The sequence below is a fragment of the Scardinius erythrophthalmus genome (assembly GCF_964197995.2).
Source record: "Scardinius erythrophthalmus genome assembly, chromosome: 1".
Classification (NCBI taxonomy): Eukaryota; Metazoa; Chordata; class Actinopteri; order Cypriniformes; family Leuciscidae; genus Scardinius; species Scardinius erythrophthalmus.
In genome coordinates this window covers 1,555,530-1,578,635 of record NC_138221.1, presented here as the reverse complement: position 1 = coordinate 1,578,635, position 23,106 = coordinate 1,555,530, and the positions used below count along the sequence as shown (strand labels likewise).

At 38.9% G+C, this 23,106-nt stretch overlaps 1 protein-coding gene across 2 annotated transcripts in view; it reads right to left on the bottom strand.

Annotated features, from left to right (window-relative positions):
* Positions 1 to 22,396, bottom strand: part of LOC308690689 (uncharacterized protein) — a 33,672-nt gene extending 11,276 nt beyond the window's left edge. The window contains exons 1-3 of one of the 2 annotated variants that reach the window (XM_081365330.1): positions 22,271 to 22,353; positions 5,754 to 5,927; positions 3,575 to 5,694 (exon numbers count right to left, since the gene is read on the bottom strand). In XM_081365330.1, coding sequence (XP_081221456.1) covers positions 3,575 to 5,622 — 2,048 coding nt within the window. In that variant the 5' untranslated portion in view covers positions 5,623 to 5,694; positions 5,754 to 5,927; positions 22,271 to 22,353. Of the gene's footprint in view, positions 1 to 3,574; positions 5,928 to 22,270 lie in introns of both variants that reach the window. The other variant, XM_081365329.1, reaches the window with a different exon arrangement.
* Between the last annotated feature and the right edge of the window lie 710 nt (positions 22,397 to 23,106).

Sequence of the window (23,106 nt, the reverse complement as noted above, 5' to 3'; positions counted from 1 at the left end):
CAAACTGTGAACGCCCCCATATCAGCTCGAGAAAACACATCAGATCATTGTACTTGTTTACACCGTCTCGCAGCGCTGTGAGGAATAATACTATAATGGAAAATTTACCTCAGAAGTACGAGGAGCAACAGATCCGAGGCTATGGAATAATGTAGTAGCCTCAGTTTTTTTTTCATTCTCAAGTGCGGCGCGTATCTGTGCATGAATGAATGAATGAACGGCAGAGATGCCGCTGTTTACCACAACTGGTAAAAGACTGTTTAAATTTGAATCGTTTCTGTATGTGAATGTTTCGCTTTTAGCAAACTGTATTGCTATAGACTACTGAGTAAAAATCGAGTGAAATATGTTGAAATAAAATGTATTTGTATAAGCAACGTATTAAACTGCAAATTAACATTTATATTTCTTATAATAAAAATGAAAGTTACTATGTTACAGACATATGAAAGACAACATTTCATTGATTAGTTTTGGATAGATTATACATTTTTACTGTAAAATATCTGCCACCTCAAATAAGCTTTTGTTTGCCAATTTTTGCTCATATGTTAAATATAGTATGTTTTGTGAAAAATAATCAAATAATATGTTATAGTGTTTATTCCAATGTAGCCTAGGCTATGTTCAAGTAATGAATCCTTAACTTTGAATATGTATGATAAAATGTATACTTTAGTTTTTACAAAGAAAGATTACACTTGAATTGTTGTTGTAATTGTAACCTTTTTAATAAAAAAAAAATACAAGGTAGATGTAAACAAACTAATAAAAGGCAAATATAAGCCTTTTCTTTAAAATAATTTTTTATTGTGTTTTATTAGTGACAAATTTGGGGAGAGGTTTTGGAGAGACGTTTTCCTTTTGATATTATAGGCCAATTTGCAAGCACAATTTGTGGAAAAAAAATAAATAATTGAGATGCTTCCAACTGTTGCTCTTGCATTCTTTCTTGTGACACACCTGAATGAATGGCTAATTAAGTATGCGGGCCCCATTGTCTCCAGGTGCGAACCACTAAATATGCATGATCATTGACGCCCACTCCGCATATTGTCTTTCCAGACAGAAAGTGTTTTGCAAAATTTAAATCAATGCATTGTGTTATGTGAATAATTAGGCAGGATCATTTCCACATCATTTTGAAGAAAAAACTCTAAGCGACATCCATTAGTCAAAAGTCTTATTGACACATATTTAGAATGTGTTTTATGGCCTTATTTCAGAAACTTTAGTTTTTAGTTTTTTCAATAACCATGCATAAACATTATTCTCTCAAAAATACAAACATGTACATGCATGGTGCTCACATATGATGGTAGCCCTGTTTGTGCTATATAGAGTGAATTTACACCTTTGCCATTAATATGTTTATAAGCAACTGAAAAAAGCAAAAATGTCAGGGCATGTCAGAACATCTCAAGGACCCCAAAAACACATTAGACCCCAGAAGGTTAATGTGGTTGTCTTTTGTATTCTTGTAAAATATTGGGTTCATATTTCAGACTTTGGATAATATGGTTAACCAAATCAAATGTGTGGCATTTTTGGTATCTATAAACTCCAATCTTCATCCCTGTTTTGTTAATTTACATTACATTCTGCTAACTTTGTGACGCATTAGTATTATAAGCATCTTAAAGATTCTTGTGTTAAACATCCAATCAAATTGCATGTTCAAAGGGACAATGGGTCGTAAAATTCCCTTCCAAAGGGAAATCTTCTCATTGGCTTCACCTCCAGAGGTTGTGCCATCTTCACGCTTTAAAGTCACTGATCAGCTCTTAGCTCTCGCTTAGTCCCTTTCTGAAATGCTGACGTGAAGATGATGCTGAACTAGAAGCCTCTAAGGACCCCCAAGCTTGTGCCAGGCTGCGGCCTTGTCTTTCCATTCACCAAAGATACTCTGGAAACCACTGGTTCTCTCTCATCAAGACCACATCAGCAAAGATCAACTGGAGCCTCAACAAATTGCATCAGGACAGTTTACTTCAAACTTAGTCTCATTATTTGATACATGAAGTATCCTTACCCCTTTAAAGAAGAAGGGCATGTTAGAACTAAACTGATGGTTTGCTCAAGGCTGTTGATCTGCTGAATTTCAAACAATGCTATAACTTCTTGCTTTCCTGTATTCTGCTTCAGCTCTCTTTCCCTTGGTAAACTGTATGCATGTATGTGTGTGTATGTTAGAGTAGTTTAAGTGTTTAGACTAGTTAATCTTGTTCATGTCACACGTAAAGTTGTCCGTGTCTCAAGCTCATAACTGGAGTCACTAATCATTTAGATTTTTGCTTCTGCTCTTAGTAGTACTGTAAATTAAGAAAGACATTTCCCACGACCCAGAAATGTACATTTCTTAGAGTTAATAAACAATTAATCCCGAGTGTTCACGGGACAAACAGGCTAATTGAATATAACATTAATTTACGACAGTAAGTTAATTATATTAACTGATCCAAATATTCATAATCAATTATAACCAGTTATTATTGATTATTAATATTTCATACAGCTAATTTGCTACACCACCACAAAATCAGTCATTTTGATCGCAAAAATCACACAAAAAATCGTGAAAACCTGGAGGTACGGAATTAGTTCATGCGTTCATGACCTCAAGGCTAGATTATTGTAATGCTCTACTGGGTGGTTGCCCTGCACGCTTAATAAACAAACTACAGCTGGTCCAAAACGCAGCTGCTCAAGTTCTTACCAGAACCAGGAAGTATGACCATATTAGCCCGGTTCTGTCAACACTGCACTGGCTCCCTTATTGAATATTGTATAAATTTTAAAATATTGCTGATTACTTACAAAGCGCTAAATGGTTTAGCTCCGCAGTACTAAAAGCGAGCTCTTAACGCATTATAGTCCGTCACGTCTATTGCGATCTCAAAATTCCGGCCAGTTGATAATATCTAGAACAGGGATCAGCAACTCCGGTCCTGGAGGGCCACTGTCCTGCAGAGTTTAGCTCCAACCCTAATTAAACACACCTGAACAAGGCAATCAGTGTTTTCAGGATTACTAGATAGATACAGGCAGGTGAGTTTTTATCAGGGCTGAAGCTAAACTCTGCAGGACAGTGGCCCTCCAGGACCGGAGTTGCTGATCCCTGATCTAGAATATCAAAATCGACTGCTGGCGGTAGATCCTTTTCCTACTGTCTTCCTACCATTGTCCGGGAAGCAGACACACTCTGTCAGTTCAAAGCTAGATTAAAGACACATCTCTTTGGACTAGCGTACACATAATACATTATAGACTTCTATAATTCAATGTTAGGCTGTATAGATTAGGTCAGCTGGAACCGGGAACACTTCCCATAAATCCTGATGTCATTCTTACTAACCCTAACAGTAGTCAGAGAGCGAATTTGTGTTTTTTTGCATTGATCTGAACTGACAAAATAGACATTACCGTTGGTTGAACACAAGTTAATAGCTATCAATCAACAACCGGCACACCACACACCGGCTAAAGGTGGAGAGGAGAGATTTGGCTATAGGGTGATGTGTGCCTAACTTACACAGAAGAGACTTTGTTGCTCAGCACATGAAAATAAACTTACTGTGATCTCAGACTGTGTTTAAGTGGTTTCTCCACTGCATGGATCTTCATGTGTAGATTCAGGTGACTTTTAATAGAGAAACTCGACCCGCACTGATTACACGCGTACAGCTTCTTTCCAGTGTGGATCCTCTCATGTGTTTTCAGATTTGATGGCTGACTGAATCTCTTGTCACAGTGTGAACACTTGTAAGGTTGTTCTCCAGTGTGGATCTTCTCATGTGTTTTCAGATATGCTGATTGACTGAATCTTTTGTCACAGTGTAAACACTTGTAAGGTTGTTCTCCAGTGTGGATCTTCTCATGTGTTTTCAGAGATGATGACTGACTGAATCTCTTGTCACAGTGTGAACACTTGAAAGGTTTCTCTCCAGTGTGGATCCTCTCATGTGTTTTCAGAGTTGATGGCTGACTGAATCTCTTGTCACAGTGTGAACACCTGTAAGGTTGTTCTCCAGTGTGGATCATCTCATGTGTTTTCAGATTTCCTAACAGACTGAATCTCTTGTCACAGTGTGAACACTTGTAAGGTTGTTTTCCAGTGTGGATCCTCTTATGTGTTTTCAGAGATGATGACTGACTGAATCTCTTGTCACAGTGTGAACACTTGTAAGGTTGTTCTCCAGTGTGGATCATCTCATGTGTTTTCAGATTTCCTAACAGACTGAATCTCTTGTCGCAGTGTGAACACTTGTAAGGTTGTACTCCAGTGTGGATCCTCTCATGTGTTTTCAGAGTTGATGGCTGATTGAATCTCTTGTCGCAGTGTGAACACTTGTAAGGTTTTTCTCCAGTGTGGATCCTCTCATGTGTTTTCTGAGTTGATGGCTGATTGAATCTCTTGTCGCAGTGTGAACACTTGTAAGGTTTTTCTCCAGTGTGGATCATCTCATGTGTTTCCAGCTGTACTGGCTGACTGAATCTCTTGTCACAGTGTGAACACTTGTAAGGTTGTACTTTAGTGTGGATCATCTCATGTGTTTTCAGATTTGATAGCTGACTGAATCTCTTGTCGCAGTGTGAACACTTGTAAGGTTTTTCTCCAGTGTGGATCATCTCATGTGTTTTCAGAGTTGATGGCAGACTGAATCTCTTGTCACAGTGTAAACACTTGTAAGGTTTTTCTCCAGTGTGGATCATCTCATGTGTTTTCAGAGTTGATGGCAGACTGAATCTCTTGTCACAGTGTGAACACTTGTAAGGTTTTTCTCCAGTGTGGATCATCTCATGTGTTTTCAGATGTACTGGCTGACTGAATCTCTTGTCGCAGTGTGAACACTTGTAAGGTTTTTCTCCAGTGTGGATCATCTCATGTGTTTTCAGATGTACTGGCTGACTGAATCTCTTGTCGCAGTGTGAACACTTGTAAGGTTGTACTTTAGTGTGGATCATCTCATGTCTGTTCAGATTTGATGGCTGACTGAATCTCTTGTCGCAGTGTGAACACTTGTAAGGTTTTTCTCCAGTGTGAATTCTCTGGTGCCGTTTTAAACTGTCCGCTGTAGTGAAAGTCTTCTCACACTCAAAGCACATGTACTCTCTCACACCAGTGTGAATTTTCTGATGTGCGTGTAAATACAGCAGAAGTGAAAAATTCTTTCCACACACAAAACATGAATGTGGCTTCTCCTTCATATGAACTGTCAGGTGTGTCTTCAGGACTGATGCACTAAGAAATGTTTTGCCGCAGTGATCACATGAGAACGGCTTTTCTCCGGTGTGGATCCTCATGTGAACAATAAGGCATGATGATCGACTGAAACTCTTCCCACATTGATCACATGAGAACGGCTTCTCTCCGGTGTGGATCCTCATGTGAACATTAAGGCATGATGATCGACTGAAACTCTTCCCACATTGATCACATGAGAACGGCTTCTCTCCGGTGTGGATCCTCATGTGAATCTCAAGATTTTGTTTGGCTGTGAAACTCTTTCCACACTGAGTGCAGGTGTAAGATTTCTTGGCTCTTCTTTCCTTTAAAAATGTCAGTTCTTCACTCTCCTCCTTTACTTCACTCAGTTCTTCACTCTCCTCCTTCACTTCCATCAGTTCTTCACTCTCCTCCTTTACTTCACTCAGTTCTTCACTCTCCTCCTTCACTTCACTCAGTTCTTCACTCTCCTCCTTCACTTCCATCAGTTCTTCACTCTCCTCCTTCACTTCACTCAGTTCTTCACTCTCCTCCTTCACTTCACTCAGTTCTTCACTCTCCTCCTTCACTTCCATCAGTTCTTCACTCTCCACCTTCACTTCCATCAGTTCTTCAATCTCCTCCTTCACTTCATTCAGTTCTTCACTCTCCTCCTTCACTTCACTCAGTTCTTCACTCTCCTCCTTCACTTCCATCAGGTCTGACATGAAAGAAAAAAATATTAAATAAAATTTTCAGTACATCAAAATAATTAACCGAGAGAAATATAAAGTGAAAGGACATGAAAGTGAGCCCTGATGTAATGGTAGAAAGTAGACATGAGCTATAAAATATTATGATAATTGATGCCTTTTTATAAATTGATATGTCAATTTCCATGATTGTGAAGAGGTGGAAAAGGTGGCATCAAAAGGCAAGTGAATGGCGTCGAATTGATAATTTGCATCTGCCTATTATTATCTGGAGATATACAGTCCCCTCCAAAAGTATTGGAACAGTGGCAATTCATTTCATTCTTCTGTAGACTGAAAATATTTGGGTTTGACATCAAAAGATGAATATGAGGGAAGAGATCAACATTTCAGCTTTTATTTCCAGATATTTACATACACAACTTAGAAGATATAACCTTTTGTTTGAACCCACCCATTGCTCATGTGACCAAAAGTATTGGAACATGTGATTGGCAGGTGTGTTTTGTTGCCCTGGTGTGTCCTATTACATTGATTATTCAAACAATAAAAAGCACTGAATGTCTGCGCTCAGTTTCAGATTTTGGCTTTGTCTGTGCAGACTGCATTTATAGTTAGACGAGTAACCAACATGAAAACCAGAGAGCTGTCTATGGGTAAGATAAGATAAGATAAGATAAGCTAAGATAAAATGGAATATCAATCAGAGCCATTGCACAAACATTGGCCATAGCCAGTACAACCATTTGGAATGTCCTGAGGAAGAAAGAAACCTCTGGTATACTAAGTATCAGACCTTGAAAGGGTATACCAAGGAAAACATCAGCAGTTGACAACAGAAACATTGTGAGAGCTGTAAAGAAAGACCCTAAAACAACTGTTAGTGACATCAGCAACAACCTCCAGAGGACAGGAGTGAAGGTATCACAATCTACTGTTCGCAGAAGACTTCATGAACAAAAGTACAGAGGCTACACCAGAAGATGCAAACATTTCATTAGCAAGAAGAATATGAAGGCCAGGCTGGAATTTGCCAAAAAGTACAGACAAGCCTCAAACATTCTGGGGCAAAGTTGTATGGACTGATGAGACAAAGATGAACCTTTACCAAAGTGATGGAAAGGCTAAAGTTTGGAGAGAAAAAAAAAAATCTGCTCATGACCCAAACACACAAGCTCATCTGTGAAACACGGTGGAGGTAATGTCATGGCTTGGGATTGCATGGCTTCTTCTGGGACGGGCTCATTAATCTTCACTGATGATGTAACATGATGGCAGCAGCAAAATGAACTGTACAGACACATTTTGTCTGCCAATTTACAGAAAGATGCAACCAAACTGATTGGGAGATCCTTCATCATGCAGCAAGATAATGACCCAAAACACAGTGCCAAAACAACAAAGGAGTTCATCAGGGGCAAGAAGTGGGAAGTTTTAGACTGGCCAAGTCAATCTCCAGACTTAAACCCTATAGAGCATGCATTTTACCTGCTAAAAAAGAGACTGAAGGGAGTAACCCCCCAAAACAAACAACAACTGAAAAAGGCTGCGGTGAAATCCTGGAAAAGCATTACAAAACAAGAATGCAGAAGTTTGGCAATGTCAATGGGTCACAGGCTTGATGCAGTTATTGCAAGCAAAGAATTTCCAACTAAATATTAAGTCTCAGTCACTTTAATGAATAAGGACCGGGAACACTTCCCATAAATCCTGATGTACTTGGTACTAGGGCTGCACGATATTGGAAAAAAAATTACATTGCGATATTTTTTTCCCAACGATATATATCGCGATATTGCGTGCCATCAATCCAGGCTAAAGTCAATAATTAGCCTACCATTCCATGATATTAATAATTTCACTAAGCAAGCTTCATTACAAGTGACAAAAAGGCCACTTAATATTTTATTCCAAAATTAGAACATATACGTCAGAATTCGAAAAAAAGAGTGTCTCTATGTTTTCGGTGCTGATGCAGTGACGCGTTCATGTAAACGGCACTTAAAAGCTGTCACAAAGAACCAGCAAAAGTAATGATTATGAATATGTAAAATATTACAATGAGACATTTTAATTGTTTATTAATAAGGCCATCCTTAAAAATATTTTGGTTTGCAGTAACAGCAAAAAAAAGAAAAAAAGGGTCGGTAGGTAGGTCTATATTTTTATATATATAAAAAATATATATATAAAGGGGTATTGGAGAGAACATTTTTCACCGATGTCTAGGGGCTGTTTACACCAGGCCACTTTGCGTTTTCTCAGATCGGATTGCAATCTGATTTATCAAAACGATTCCATTTACACCTGGTTACATAGGCTAAATGTGTGTTGTTGTTTTTTTGCGGATATAACCGATCTTCAATTCCCGCTATATGCAGATTTAATGGAGTGCACGTCACCGAAAGCAACAGTTATGAGATACATTATTTTATTGATCAACAGCTAAAATTTCTGAATCAAAGCCCGCAATAAGAGAAAGCAGAAACAGCCCTGGTAAGATCATTTCGTTTCTTTACATTTAATGAAGATGATTGTGTGTTAAGCGTCTGCGACTTACTTTCACTTTGATTTGCGATAGCACGTTGATGCTCAGCTTCTCATCTGCGGCGATGCGTGTTGCAGTAGCGTCGTCATATCTGACTAAAACATGACATATAGCCTATAACACGCTCTCACATGTTTATTTTTTAATAAACCATATTCAACAACATATAAAAATGAAATAATCTTTAGAGTAAAGCCGCAGCCATTATTACCAAGCGCGAACCATTGACAGTGAATGAAACGAAGCGATCTTAGCCTGCAGGCCGTAGTGTGACATGCGTAAACCAATGGTGTAAACATAATGACGTGCCACGAGTTTTTATTTAAAAAAAAGAACGTAGCTTATGTTTGTATGTAGGTCTAAGCAATTTATATTCACAATACTTAATAACTAATATTATTTTATTGCATTCGTTTTAGTAGTTTGAAGAGTTAAAAAAAAATCGGAAGGTCTTAACGCAAGTTTACAACCGGCAAGTCGGTCGGACTAAAAGGGAAAAAAATAAATAATTGGGTCGGAACTAAATTGACAGGGTCGGTCGGGTTACGGCAAACAAGACTATTTTTAAGGATGTAAACAAGTGTTTTCTGTAAAGATGAAGTTGACGATCTTCATCTTCGCAGTAGTGATCGCGTGGGAGAGAAATGCACTTTTCATACGGATTACATTATTTTTGTTTTGAATGGTTCTATTTAAAAGTAGAGATTTCTGTAGATAATAGATATATTTATATATTTTTTTTAGGTGTGTGAGGCGAGTAGGCTACCTTATATGCTGAGTTTCGGTTCATGGATTCAGGCGCTGGCGCCGGCCGTGTCGTGATTATGTCTGCTATATTTACTTTTTATTTATTTAATCCAGGAAATTGGATAATGAAACACTGATTAAAATTAAGATACAATTAATACAAAACGAAATTCGCTTTAAAGAAAGGCTTTGTGCTTTCTGTTTGAGGTCTCTGTGAAAGTTTTAAAGCAGTCAGTGCCGCTTTCATAACGGTCGCGTCCGTAATGGAGAACTGTCACGTAACATTGTTTTTTCCCCATAAATGCGAATACGAAAAATAAAATACTTTTTAAAAAAGACAACCATCCACAACTTTATAACACTTCAGCAAAGTACCTCTTTTTGGTCAACATCCTCCTTTTTGTAGACAAAATAGTCCCAAATAGCTGATTTTGACTTTCTTTTTGGTACGAAATAATTTTTTTATTTTTGCGGCGGATCCTCTTTGTCGCCCATTTTTAGCTATAGGATGCCAGTGAATGTTGGCTGTGAGCGTGGTGAGCTGCGGCACAGCGAACCAATCACTGTGCAAGCATGCGGAACATGCAAGTCACCCCAGCAAAAAGCCATACAACAAACTCGGGTTTACTGTGTGCTACCCTGGTGCTACCGTTCTCTCAATACACAATGGGTGCTACTACCCTTCACATCGCATGTTCTGGCGATGTGACTATCGCTCATTCGCACATCGCAATGTCTATGTTAAAACAGAATATCGTTCAGCCCTACTTGGTACATCATAAAAAGGATGGCGTATACGCTAATATTAGTCTCTCTGTTTATCCCGAGGTTTACCGCTGTCCGCCGGATCCAGGCTGTATCCAGATCTGATGAAGGACCAGCGCCAGGACACGATGACAACGCAGTCCTGAAGTGTCAAGTAGTCTCTCCCCTGTGAAGGCCTCCTTCCCTTTACCTCTATACAGATAAAACATTGTTGGGATAATTCTGGTTTGCATGGCTACGCAGACGTGACAATTTCTGAATTATAAATTTAAGGCCTTACAAGTAGTTTGTTGAGGGTTGATTTGTGAAAGACTGCATGGCTGCGCATATATTTGCGCGCATACCTATCAACCAAACACGTGATGCGCATGTGTGCGGCATCTGCATTTTTGAGGTTTGCGCAGAGAAAATGGATAATCGTTTGCTCCTTCAAACCAATTTCAGGAGTGCGTTCTTGAGACACCAGGCACTTTTTGTGTGGATGGGCGGCCGGAGCGTGTTAAGGGTTTTCTGTTAGAACGGTGCCGTGTTAGCGGCCCCTAAGTTAATGACTAATGATCTTCGCAACTTCACTGTTACACTAATTTCTATTATCACTGTAAAGCTGCTTTGAAACAATCCATAATGTTGAGAGCGCTATATAAATGAAGGTGACTTGACTTGACTTAAAACACAATGGTCGAATGTATCAAAGGCTTTTGGTAAATCTAACATGACCATGCCCCAGAAGTTTCCATTATCTACCTCCTTTTTCATATAGTCAGTTAGAAACAGTAAACAGGAATCCATAGAGTGTGATTTACGAAAGCCAGACTGGAACTCATAAAGTAGGTTTTGTGATTTTAAGTAATTATCAATCTGTTCAAAACTGATCAGACAACCGAGAATTGAGACAGGTCTATAATTACCAGGGTCTAGTTCACTCCTTTTCTTATATAATGGAATCACTCTGGCAATCTTGAGGTCATTGGGAAAGTATCCTTGTTCTTTTCGACCTGTTTATAATATGAGTAATGCTCGGAATAATGATCTCAGCAGCATCCCTCACGATTCTAGATGGAATAGAATCTAATCCTGTGGCTTTAGAGCCCTCAAGCCTCTTCAGCTTCCCAAGATCAAGTTAGTTACACTTTAGTGCATTGTTATATTATATTGTGTTTTTTGTGGATGTTTTGGTGAGATATGTCTTCGCTATTTATCTAATAATTTCTTCTCTATTGTGATTTTTGACTATTCTATATTATGTAACCAGGTGATTGTCACATGACTAACTAATTGCTGCTTAAAAGGACTCTGAGTGTGTTTGCTACCCACACCCTGATGAAGGCTCAATAGCTGCAATGTGTCGGTGTGTGGTTACTTGAGTAATTTTGTCAAGTCAAGTCATCTTCATTTATATAGCCCTTAAAACAATGTAGATTGTTCCAAAGTGGCTTTACAGTGATAATAGGAAATTAAAGTAACAGAGATTGTTTTGGCTTTATAGCAGCTCTAGAATAAAGTTATTTTCCAGCTAAAGTTAGTTTTTATTGATTCACTTCCATCGCAACGATCATTAGTTATTAACTTAGGGGCCGCTAACACAACATCGTTTTAACAGAAAACTCTTCATTTCTTTCTGCGCAAACTTTAAAAATGCGAACCCGTGAGAACACTGATGGTGTGCACATGCGTATTACGAGTTCAGTCTATAGGTATATGCATTTGAATATGTGCGCAGGCGTGTAGTCCTTCCCTACAAATCAACCCTCAACATACTACTTGTCTGGCCTTAAAATTTGTAATACAGAATTTGTAATTTGTAATACAGATACAGATTTTTACAAAATTTGTAATACAGAATTTAGAAATTTAATACAGAAACGTTTAATCTATACAGAGGTAAAGGGAGGGGAGGGAGGCCTTCACAGGGGAGAGACTAGTTGACACTTCAGGATTGCGTTGTCGTCGTGTCCAGGCTAGGGGTGTAACGATACACGTATTCATACTGAATCGTTCGGTATGAGGCTTTCGGTTCAGTACGCATTACAAACCGAACGATTTGGTGCGACCAAAATTTTGTTAGCAGTCGTGCTGACACCACAGTGTTGCCCAACAAGCGGAACGAAACTGCGCTAAGCTTTTTTTGACTTTCTGCTCAGCTACTGTTCGGACGCTCTTGCTTACTGCTCCGCGCACTGCTCTCGCTTTTATATTTCATCTTCTATACTTTTATATTTTATCTCCTTTTATCACCTAATTTTAACTTCAGCAAACAGCACAGTGCTCAAACGACAAAATTTGGATTACTACAAAAACGCAGAATTCTTTCACCCGACCAGCTTACATTCCGGGGAAAGGAAAACACAACTTCCTACATTCATAAGGATAAGAGAGAAAATGCCTCTTCTGGTTCAAGAATCTACTTGCTGCACTAACTGCCACAGACTTTTACAAAGGATTGCAGTTCTTGAAACAAAGTTACTTAAGGGACCACCAAACCAGACAGAACACACAACAGAGCTTCGTCATGGACATCCTCAGCATATAGCCGGTGAGTCCCATGAAACTAGTGCTCCTCGACAGGTAGAGAAACAAGCCGATCGACTTACAAATCGATGACACAAACGGAGCGAGACCCAAAGGCACTCGAGACATCAGATTGTCACGAGCATCACATATTGCCGCAGTAGCATCCTTTACCCCAGATTCGACTCTGACAAGGATTGAAAACACTGGTCTCCTACCACCGCCTATACATCTTGAGAACAGATTTGAAGTACTAATGAATCCCCAAACGTGTTGAATGTGATCAAACACAGACTGAATCAGCCAGTAGCTCAGACTGAATCAGCCAGTAGCTAAGACTGATGCTAACTGGCGCTCAAGGTCGAGCAGACAGCGGCACTCAGCTCAGAGCGCTGACGAGCCCAGGACTCTGATAGTGGGGGACTCCATAATCAGAAACATTAGCAGCAGGGATACAACTACGTGCTGCCTTCCACAAGCAACAACTTCTGATATAAACAGGGAACTTCAGAACATTCTGATGAAACATAAGACTGCAAATCGACTCATCATTCATGTGGGGAAGAATGACATTCATAAGGAGCAGTTAGAACTCCTTAAGAAGGATTTCAATGAACTTTTTGAAACACTTAAAAGACTGAAAGTTCAAACATTCATCAGTGGACCACTTCCAGCAAGAGGAATAAACAGGTTTTCACAGTTGCTTGGGCTTAATACATGGCTGCAAGAAACCTGCAATATAAAAGGAGTGAACTTCATTGACAATTTCAATCTTTTCTGGAGTCAGAGACAACGGTTTCAACAGGATGGCCACCACCCAAACAAACTTGGTTCAAGAGTGCTAAAGGACAATATCTAATTGATATCTCTCTGCTCCAAGATTCAGCACCCAAGGACGACTTCCTGGAAAACAGCCAGGGAAGCCAGGTCAGCATATTACAGCCTCCGATAACACCAGAGCAACAGCCCCTTTCACCAGACACTTTATCCCTCTCTCCAGCATCTCCACTTCTGTGCTTCTCACAGAAAATGGAAGAACTGGTGTATGCTGGAACCAAACTATCCCACTCTTTTGCTGCGAGCCCCCAGATTTCAAACAAAAAACGGCAGGCACCGCAACCACCAAAGCCTGCGGGCCCAGCTCGCCCTCCCCCTCCTGTGAGAGCTCTTCGGCCTCTGCCACAACGCCAGGGCCCACACCCTCCTCCATCTGCTCGAGGTGAACCAAAAATGTGTTGGGTCCCTGCTATGATAACAGTAACTTTCTCAAATGTTTACAGAACAAGCGGGAACCCAGTGTGCCTGTATCTTTCTCTATTGCTGTTCTATTACAAGATAGAAAGTGTAAGGCCTTCAATAGCTGTACAGCAAACCAAACTAATCTGGTGCCTATTACAAGTCAAACTAAGATTGCTGTGGGGACAAGTAAGACTGTTAAGTTAACGCTTTTAAACATTTGCTCACTTAAAAATAAATCACTTCTAGTCAACGACATTGACCACAAACAACCTGGATTTTATGCTTCTAAATGAAACCTGGCTACAAGACAGCTGCAGTGCAACAGTCCTCAATGAAGCATCCCCTCCTAACTTTACTTTTATGAGTGTCTGCAGAGCTGTTAAGAGAGGTGGGGGTCTAGCTGCTCTTTTTAAAGATATCTATCAATGTAAGCAAATATCATTTGGGAATTAGGCCTACACGTCTTTGGAATATCTGTTAATAACTGTTTTAAAAACTTTTGATCTGACTCAGCATGTACATGGACCCACACACAATCGTGGACACACTCTAGATTTACTTATCAGTAAGGGTCTAAACATTTCATCGATTGTTATTAAGGATGTAGCGCTGTCTGATCATTTCTGTATTTTCTTTGATATATTGATCTCTCCTGCCACTGAAGCTAGATCTGTGTCTGTCAAGAAGAGATGCTTAAATGAGAACACTAGTGTACTATTTATGAAGGCTATATCCTCAACACCAAGCATATCCGCAGACTCTGTGGATTTTCTCCTTGATTCTTTTAACTCAAAAGTTAAAAGTGTAATTGATGATATTGCTCCTGTTAAAGTCAGGAAGAAGAGTGGCAGACAAAAAGCACCTTGGAGAAACTCAACAGCAATGCAAAATATGAAAAGACAAGGCAGAAAAGCAGAGTGCATGTGGCGGAAGACAAAACTTGTAGTCCATTATAACATCTACAAAGACAGCCTCCATGCTTTCAATATGGAACTAGGCAAAGCTAGACAGACTTTCTTCTCAAATATTATAAACAGCAATTTAAACAACACACGCACTCTTTTTGCTACTGTATAGGGCTGTCGCGATAACCGCAATATCGCAGTACTGCGCTACTGACAAGCCAACCGCAGAGGAATTCAAGTAACCGCAGCAACCGCGATATTCACGTGTTTTCTTTATTCATAAGGATATACCCCTCTTGTTTTGAACTTCGTGCATGTGTATTGAATGTTAAATAAGTTAATAATGATAATAAGACGTGGTGATCATGGTTTTATCATGGTGATTTGTACAGACTACAGAGGCTTCGTGGATTTGCACTTAAGCCTAAACAGACAGTGAATGAGAGAGATCGACTGAGCGCGTGCGATTACCTGCATCTGTATTTGAGTTCAAGTCATATTCGTTAAAAGGTTGCCGTGTACAAGGACAGTTAAATATTTGTCCTGTCATCCTTTTAACGTTTAAAATAAAGGGTATTTACCATGAATGGCATCAGCGACAGCGCTGGTCAGCATCCACAGCGCAAGGAACTCGCGGTCGCGGGAAACAAAACTCAGTGAGTCACGCATTGAATCAATGCCATATGTCTCTATTAAGTGAAGCTTCAGCGTTACCTATGCAACGCATTGCTGGTCCGCTGAGCCTTGAAAAGTGGAGCACAAAGTTAAAAATAATTAACCTTGTTTCATTACTATCTTTTAATGAATCAATCAGCGTTTTTGAACGTGAATGAATGGTTTATGACTCACTCAAAGACAGTCCGTTGCCGTAACAACTGCGCTCTGAGTGACAGGCTTTCAATGCGCAGATACGCTGTTTAGTTTCGGTTTATTGGTTACTGAAAATGTACTCGTTTTTGTGCATGCTGACCACATCGTAACACTTATTTATATCGCAACAAATAAATCAAAATAAATTCATAAATGCGGTAAGTCAAGTCAAGTCAAGTTTATTTATATAGCGCTTTTCACAACATAGGTTGTATCAAAGCAGCTTCACAGTAATAAATTAAAACAATACATCAATGTTTGTTTCTAGTGGAACGTCTACGTTTGGTAATGCTGATCAATAGTATCGTTGATTGATTAATTAAATTAAATATCCCCAACTGAGCAAGCCAAAGGCAACAGTGGCAAGGAACCGAAAAACTCCATCAGGTGACCTAATGGAGAAAAAAAAAAAAAACCTTGGGAGAACCCAGGCTCAGTCGGGGGCCAGTTCTCCTCTGGCGTTTATGAACTAGAGGTCGGATTTAACTGTAAGATTAAAAGTATTATATGAATGCCTGGCTGAAGAGATGCGTCTTTAATCTAGTTTTAAACTGGGAGAGCGAGTCTGAGCAACGAACAGTATCCGGAAGTCTATTCCAGAGTTTTGGTGCTAAATGTGAAAATGCTCTCCCTCCTTTGGTGGATCTGGATATCCTAGGTATGACCAAAAGCCTCGAATTTAGTGACCTTAAAGAGCGCGATGGATTATAGGGCGATAGAAGATCCGTTAAATAGACTGGAGCTAAGCCGTTTAGGGCTTTATAAGTCAGTAGTAATACCTTGTAATTAATACGGAACTTTATAGGTAACCAATGCAGTGATGATAAAATCGGTGTTATATGATCATATTTTCTTTATCTAGTTAGAACTCTAGCGGCGGCATTTTGGACTAACTGTAGCTTGTTTATTGAGGATGCAGGACAACCGGCTAATAACGCATTACAGTAATCTAGTCTCGAGGTCATGAATGCATGAACTAACTTTTCTGCATCAGAAACAGATAGCATATTACGTAGCTTAGCAATATTTCTAAGGTGGAAAAAGGCTGTTCTTGTAACATATGAAATATGATTTTCAAAAGACAGGTTGCAGTCTAATATAACACCCAGGTCTTTTACTGTAGAGGATGAAGTAACAGGACATCCTACTATGTTAAAGTTGTATTGTGAGAGGTTTTGTGGGCGGTTTTTTGAACCGATAAGTAGTACCTCTGTCTTGTCTGGATTTAATAAAAGAAAATTACGCGTCATCCAATCTTTTATATCTTTAACACACTCTGTCAATTTGGATAATTTAGCGTTTTCATCCGGCCGTGATGAAATATAGATTTGAGTGTCATCAGCATAACAATGGAAACTAATTCCATGTTTCCTTATAATATTTCCAAGTGGCAGCACATATATTGAGAATAATAGAGGGCCTAACACAGATCCCTGCGGCACTCCATAGTTTACTGGAGTTATGATAGATTTTTCTCCATTTAAATAAACAAAATGGTAGCGGTCAGATAAATACGATCTAAACCAGCTTAATGCTTGTCCTTGAACACCAGTATAATTTTGTAATCGATCTAAGAGTATTGTATGATCTATAGTATCGAACGCAGCACTTAGATCAAGTAAAACTAGTATTGAGATACAGCCTTGGTCAGAAGCTAAGAGTAAATCATTTGTGATTTTAACGAGTGCAGTTTCAGTGCTATGGTGCGGCCTGAACCCAGACTGAAACTTTTCATAGGTGTCATTTTCTTGTAAGAAAGAGCCCAGTTGCTTTTGGACACAACTTTTTCTAGTATTTTAGACATAAAAGGTAGATTTGAAATGGGTCTATAATTTGCTAGATTATGTGGATCTAATTGTGGTTTCTTAATGAGAGGTTTTATAACTGCCAGTTTAAATGTTTTTGGAACATAACCTAAAGATAAAGACGAGTTAATAATATTGAGGAGAGGCTCTTCCACTACAGGTAACACTTCTTTCAATAGTTTAGTTGGTATAGGATCTAGTAAACATGTTGTTGTTTTAGATGAAGTGATAAGTTTATTTAACTCTTTTTGTTCTAAAGTTGTAAAGCACTGTAATTGTTCTTGCGGGGTGATAATTGAGGCTGAATTATAAGGTGCGATTGAGGATTGAACGTTTACAATTGTGGTTCTGATGTTTTCTATTTTCTCAGTGAAGAACTTCATGAAATCATTACTACTAAACTGTAACAGAATATTTTGTTCAGGAGACATCTGTGTATTTGTTAGTCTAGCCACGGTGTTAAATAAGAACTTAGGATTGTTATGGTTGTTTTCTATTAGTTTGCGGAGATGCTCAGCCCTGACCGCTTTTAGGGCCTTTTTATAACGTGACATACTGTCTTTCCATGTGATTCTAAAGACCTCTAAGTTAGTTTGTTTCCATTTACGCTCTAAATTACGGGTTTCTCTCTTTAGAACACGCGTAGTATTGTTGTACCATGGTGCTTTAATTTTCTCTCTGACCTTTTTTAATCTAATGGGCGCAACAATATCCAATGATCCAGAGAGAATGGTGCTCATAGTGCTAGTTAATTCCTCAAGTTCATCTGTTTGTTTGGGTTCACTCAGCAGATCAGGTAAGCTATTTGAAAAATTATCTATGGTGGATGGAAGGATTGTTCTGCCTAATCGATAACGCGGTGCAGCATGATATACTACAGGAGTACGTAATATGCAAGTTACCATGTAATGGTCAGTGACATCGTCACTTTGTGGAATGATATCTATATCGGTTGTATCGGTTCCATGTTATATAATTAAATCGAGTGTATGATTAAAACGATGAGTTGGTCCGGTAACGTTTTGCTTGACCCCAAAGGAGTTTGTTGCCTTTGGCTCGCTCAGTTGGGGATATTTGGGGATATTTAATTGAATTAATCAATCAACGATACTATTGATCAGCATTACCAAACGTGGACATTCCACTAGAAACAAACATTGCTGTATTGTTTTAATTTATTACTGTGAAGCTGCTTTGATACAACTTATGTTGTGAAAAGCGCTATATAAATAAACTTGACTTGACTTGACTTGTTTTATGTCAGCTGAATGTCCGAAACGCTTTTCAGAGAAGATAAGGCAGTTTATTTAGCACAATTCACACCCAGCGGTAATTAAGGGAAAAAAAAAAAATCTCCGAATGCTCCACGGAAACTCTTCCGACCTTTTACCACCGTGACGATTTATTTTGATGAATATGTGCGTGCGGGAGAGAGAGCAAGACAGCGCTTAGTTTGGAGGCGGTGAAGTCTTGTTTACACTTCCGCCTGGCTCTGAAGAGAGAGTGCGCACGACCTGGTCTCTCTCTCTCTCTCTCCGCTCGTTCTTTCAGTTAAACACGCGCCCTGTCACAAATGCAGCAGTTCATCTACATTACTCACCGATCAAATAAGACTTTGGCGGGACAACAATTCACTGTGGTGGGTGCTAAAACAAGTTCAATGCAGGAAAATTCATGCGTGAATTTAACTGAGTAGTACATGACCATGCACACGCACAAATGCGACATAAAATTTTAACTCGCACATTCTCCAAAAATTGATTGCAGTCTGGAACCCTGCATACGTGTTCATTGAATCTAGTGCTGCACGATTAATCGTATCGCAATCGCAATCACGATGTCAAGCCTACGCGATTATATGACGCAAAATGCTGCGATTTTATATTAAATAAATAAATGAATGTAATTAACGCAGCATCTCTTATTTTTTGGCATCCTTTGGCTAGTGTTACATGATCCCCACTCTTATTCATGCAAATGCTTTTAAACCATTCATGCGCGATAAGACAAGAACATCAGTGAATGTCCTCCTGACACACACACACGGCCCACAGATAGACGCGCGCCAGTATCAAGTTCTCTTTCGCGGTAGAACGAACAACACACATGTATGCCACAATGAACGCGCTGCCTGTGAATGTCCTGACTGTGACACACAGAAAGACTCGCGCTAATATCGTGCGTGCGCACCAAACAGCATGCCAGAATACAGTTCTCTTTCGAGCTTGAACGAACAATAACACACACAATTATGCCAAAATGTCTTTTTGTGAGTATCTTCATAACATAAGAGCAGTCTTATGAACGTGAAGAGATGTGACTCGAGAGAGAATGAGGCGCGTGTGAGATCCGCGTCTCTGACAGCAGCGGCTGGTCTTAAAGGGACAGTACACAGTAGCCACTAATTATATCTGTCGCTAAAGTTAATCAAAGAACAAAGGGAACAGAGAAAAACACTCACTGCTCTTGACTAAAGAACTTTTTTCTTTAGGCAGAATATCACTAATCTGTGTGTGCATTTATTTTCCTTGTCCAAGCAAGTTGACTCATGAAACCATTTGTTTATTATATCGCATATCGCAATATTGACCTCAATTATCGCAATATGATTTTTTCCCCAAATCGTGCAGCCCTAATTGAATCGATTGTAAAATCGATTTTGCATGTCTAAAGACGTTTCTATTTTCAATGCCGAATATAGGCAAATCCACAGACAACTAACAGGCATTAGGACGAACGTAACGAGGGCGCTGGAGACGCGCACAACTCAGCAATATTCCTGATGATTTATTGGCGTGAAGTTTCGTGCACAATGACAAACAGGAGTGCAACATTCTCCAAAAACAATAAGCAGAGTGGACTGCCATAACATCAGTGAAGAACATTATGCAGGCTTCAACATGGCTGTGTTTACCATTAGAAATGTCAAACAAATTCACCTATGTAGGCGATTGTATTGTATTGTTGGTCCGATCGATTGTGCAATCGATTTTCAAACGTAAAGTGACAGCCCTAGTACAGTACATCAGGATTTATGGGAAGTGTTCCCGGTTCCGGCTGATCTAATCTATGCAGCCTAACATTGAATTATAGAAGTCTATAATGTATTATGTGAATGCTAGGTCAAAGAGATGTGTCTTTAGTCTAGCTTTGAACTGACAGAGTGTGTCTGCTTCCCGGACAATGGTAGGAAGACTGTTCCAGAGTTTTGGTGCTAAATAGGAGAAGGATCTACCGCCAGCAGTCGATTTTGATATTCTAGGTATTATCAACTGGCCGGAGTTTTGAGATCGCAATAGACGTGAAGGACTATAATGCGTTAAGAGCTTGCTCAAGCACTGCGGAGCTAAACCATTTAGTGCTTTGTAAGTAATCAGCAATATTAAAAAATGTATGCAGTGTTTAATAGGGAGCCAGTGCAGTGTTGACAGAACTGGGCTAATATGGTCATGGGCTAATTTTGTAGTCGATCTAAAAGTATTTGATGATCTATAGTGTCGAACACAGCACAAATGAAAAAAAAAAATCTTCATCTTTGATAATAATGAGAAATGTTTCTTGATCATCATATTAGAATGATTTCTGAAGTACATCATTTTAAATTAAAGCTACAATATGTAATTTTTTTCACCACTAGGGATCGCTAACCTTATACAATAACAAAGGTGTAGGTTGATGATGCAGTGACGAGCTGAACGATGGGACTTGCTGTCAAGCTGATGGATCTAATAATGTTAATGGATGAGTGAAAACATTCATGTTTTTATCATGACTGTGGTATAAATCAGGTCACGATTGCTAATAATAGACAGATATCACACGCGAGTCCCGCAGATATAAAGGAATAAGGACATTTCCTTCTACCGAACTTCCCGCAAGTGCTGAATTACTGCTCACACACAGGTCAGTTCATCAGACGAATTAAACTTGAGGAAACGCAGCGCTGTTTCACTGGGTCTAACGTTACACTATCACACTAAACTGCATTTGATTGTGGTGAAAGTTAAATGTTATTCTATGTGTTAGTTTATTTGCAATATGAAACTAGCAGTAAGCTAGATCAACATTAGAATAACATACAGATCGTTTGAACGAAACAAGAACAGCGCGCCGCTAAACGTTACGCACTACGCGGTTGTCCACGTCTGTCGCCATGGTTACGTCATGTCTATGGCAGTACGAGCGGAGACCAAGGATAGCGCGGATATTGCGTCATTGACAGGCGACATTTTTTTCCGGGACGGGCCAATATTTCAAATTGGAATTTCTCTGAAATAAAAAATATTTGGAGACTTTTGGGATATTGTAAGAACACAACTGCAGGAAATATATCACACTGTGCAAAACAATCTTACATATTGTACCTTTAAATGATAATGTATATATATATATATATTATATATATATATATATATATATATATATATATATATATATATATATATATATATATACATAAAGCACTATTGTTATTCTTACACAACAACATTATGGAAGAAGCTGGATGATCATTTTGCTCATCCAACACATTATGCAAATGATATGTTTATTGCATTAATTTATGATACTGTATGCTCAGCCGTAAATTGTGATTTTCTATAAAGTTCAGGATTTTATACACATTTACAGGTTTTAGCATTGAGGATTTGTGGGGGTGCTGCTGCTGTACTTGCTTTGCTTTATATATCCAGATGCATTTCTAATATGCTGACCACCTCATGTATGTTAACAGGGCTGACAGAAAAACTCTTAAGTGCAACATCACATTATTTAACTACGACCTCAGGATTTAATTTACACATTTCTGACTGGTAGCGAACATTAGTGAAGTTAGCTGCAGTTAACTATTCTCTTCCAATAAACACTAACTAAAGCTGGCTACATAAATACAACTACTGCCTAGATTCATGAGAGGACGGCTGAAGTGTTTAAAAGTGAAAGATACAGTAATTTCATCAACTTACCAGCGAGCGAGCTTCGGGAACACTGGAAAAGAATGGGGTTCAGTGCTGGAGCTGTCGGTGTTTGCTGGAACTTCTTCTTCTTCTTCTTCTTCGGGCTTATTGGCGGTTCGCAATCTTAAAAAGAACATTACCGCCATCTACTGTGGGCAATAGATCAGAGACAGTATATCACAACTCCCAGAACAATCAGGGCTCGAGCTTTCACTGTCGCTGCGTGTTCAGCTCCTCCATCTACAGCCAAAGCCCATCACATTCCAGAGAGAGAAAATGATACTACTAATAATACCACTAATAGCCTATCTATATTCTATAGATTAAATTTGTTCTATTATTAATCTACCCCCTTCTACTGAGTGTAAAATCATATTTAATGTTAATTGTTGATTACCTTTCATCTGAAATTCTTTAATTATCTTACTTCTTTTCTCTGAATATTTATACTAGTAATATTTATTAATATCCTCTACATTCCTTCCTCTGAGCCACAGAGCTGCATCATCCGCGAACAGCGATTTATTTATACTATTGTTGCAAATACATCATTAATCATAATTAACAACAAAGGACTTATAACACTACCCTGAGGAGTTCCATTCTCAATTATTCCTTTCCTTGATATATATTTCCCAATCTTTACTTTAATATTTCTTTAAATTAAAAACTCTTTAATCCAATTATATTATTTTCCATCCATTCCAATTTAATCTAATTTCATCAACAAACCCTCCTTCCATAACATATCATAATCACAGAAAACTGCTATTAGAGTTTCTTTATTCATCAAAGCTTTGCTTATATCTGATTCCAAATTAATAATTGAGTCCATTGTACCCTTT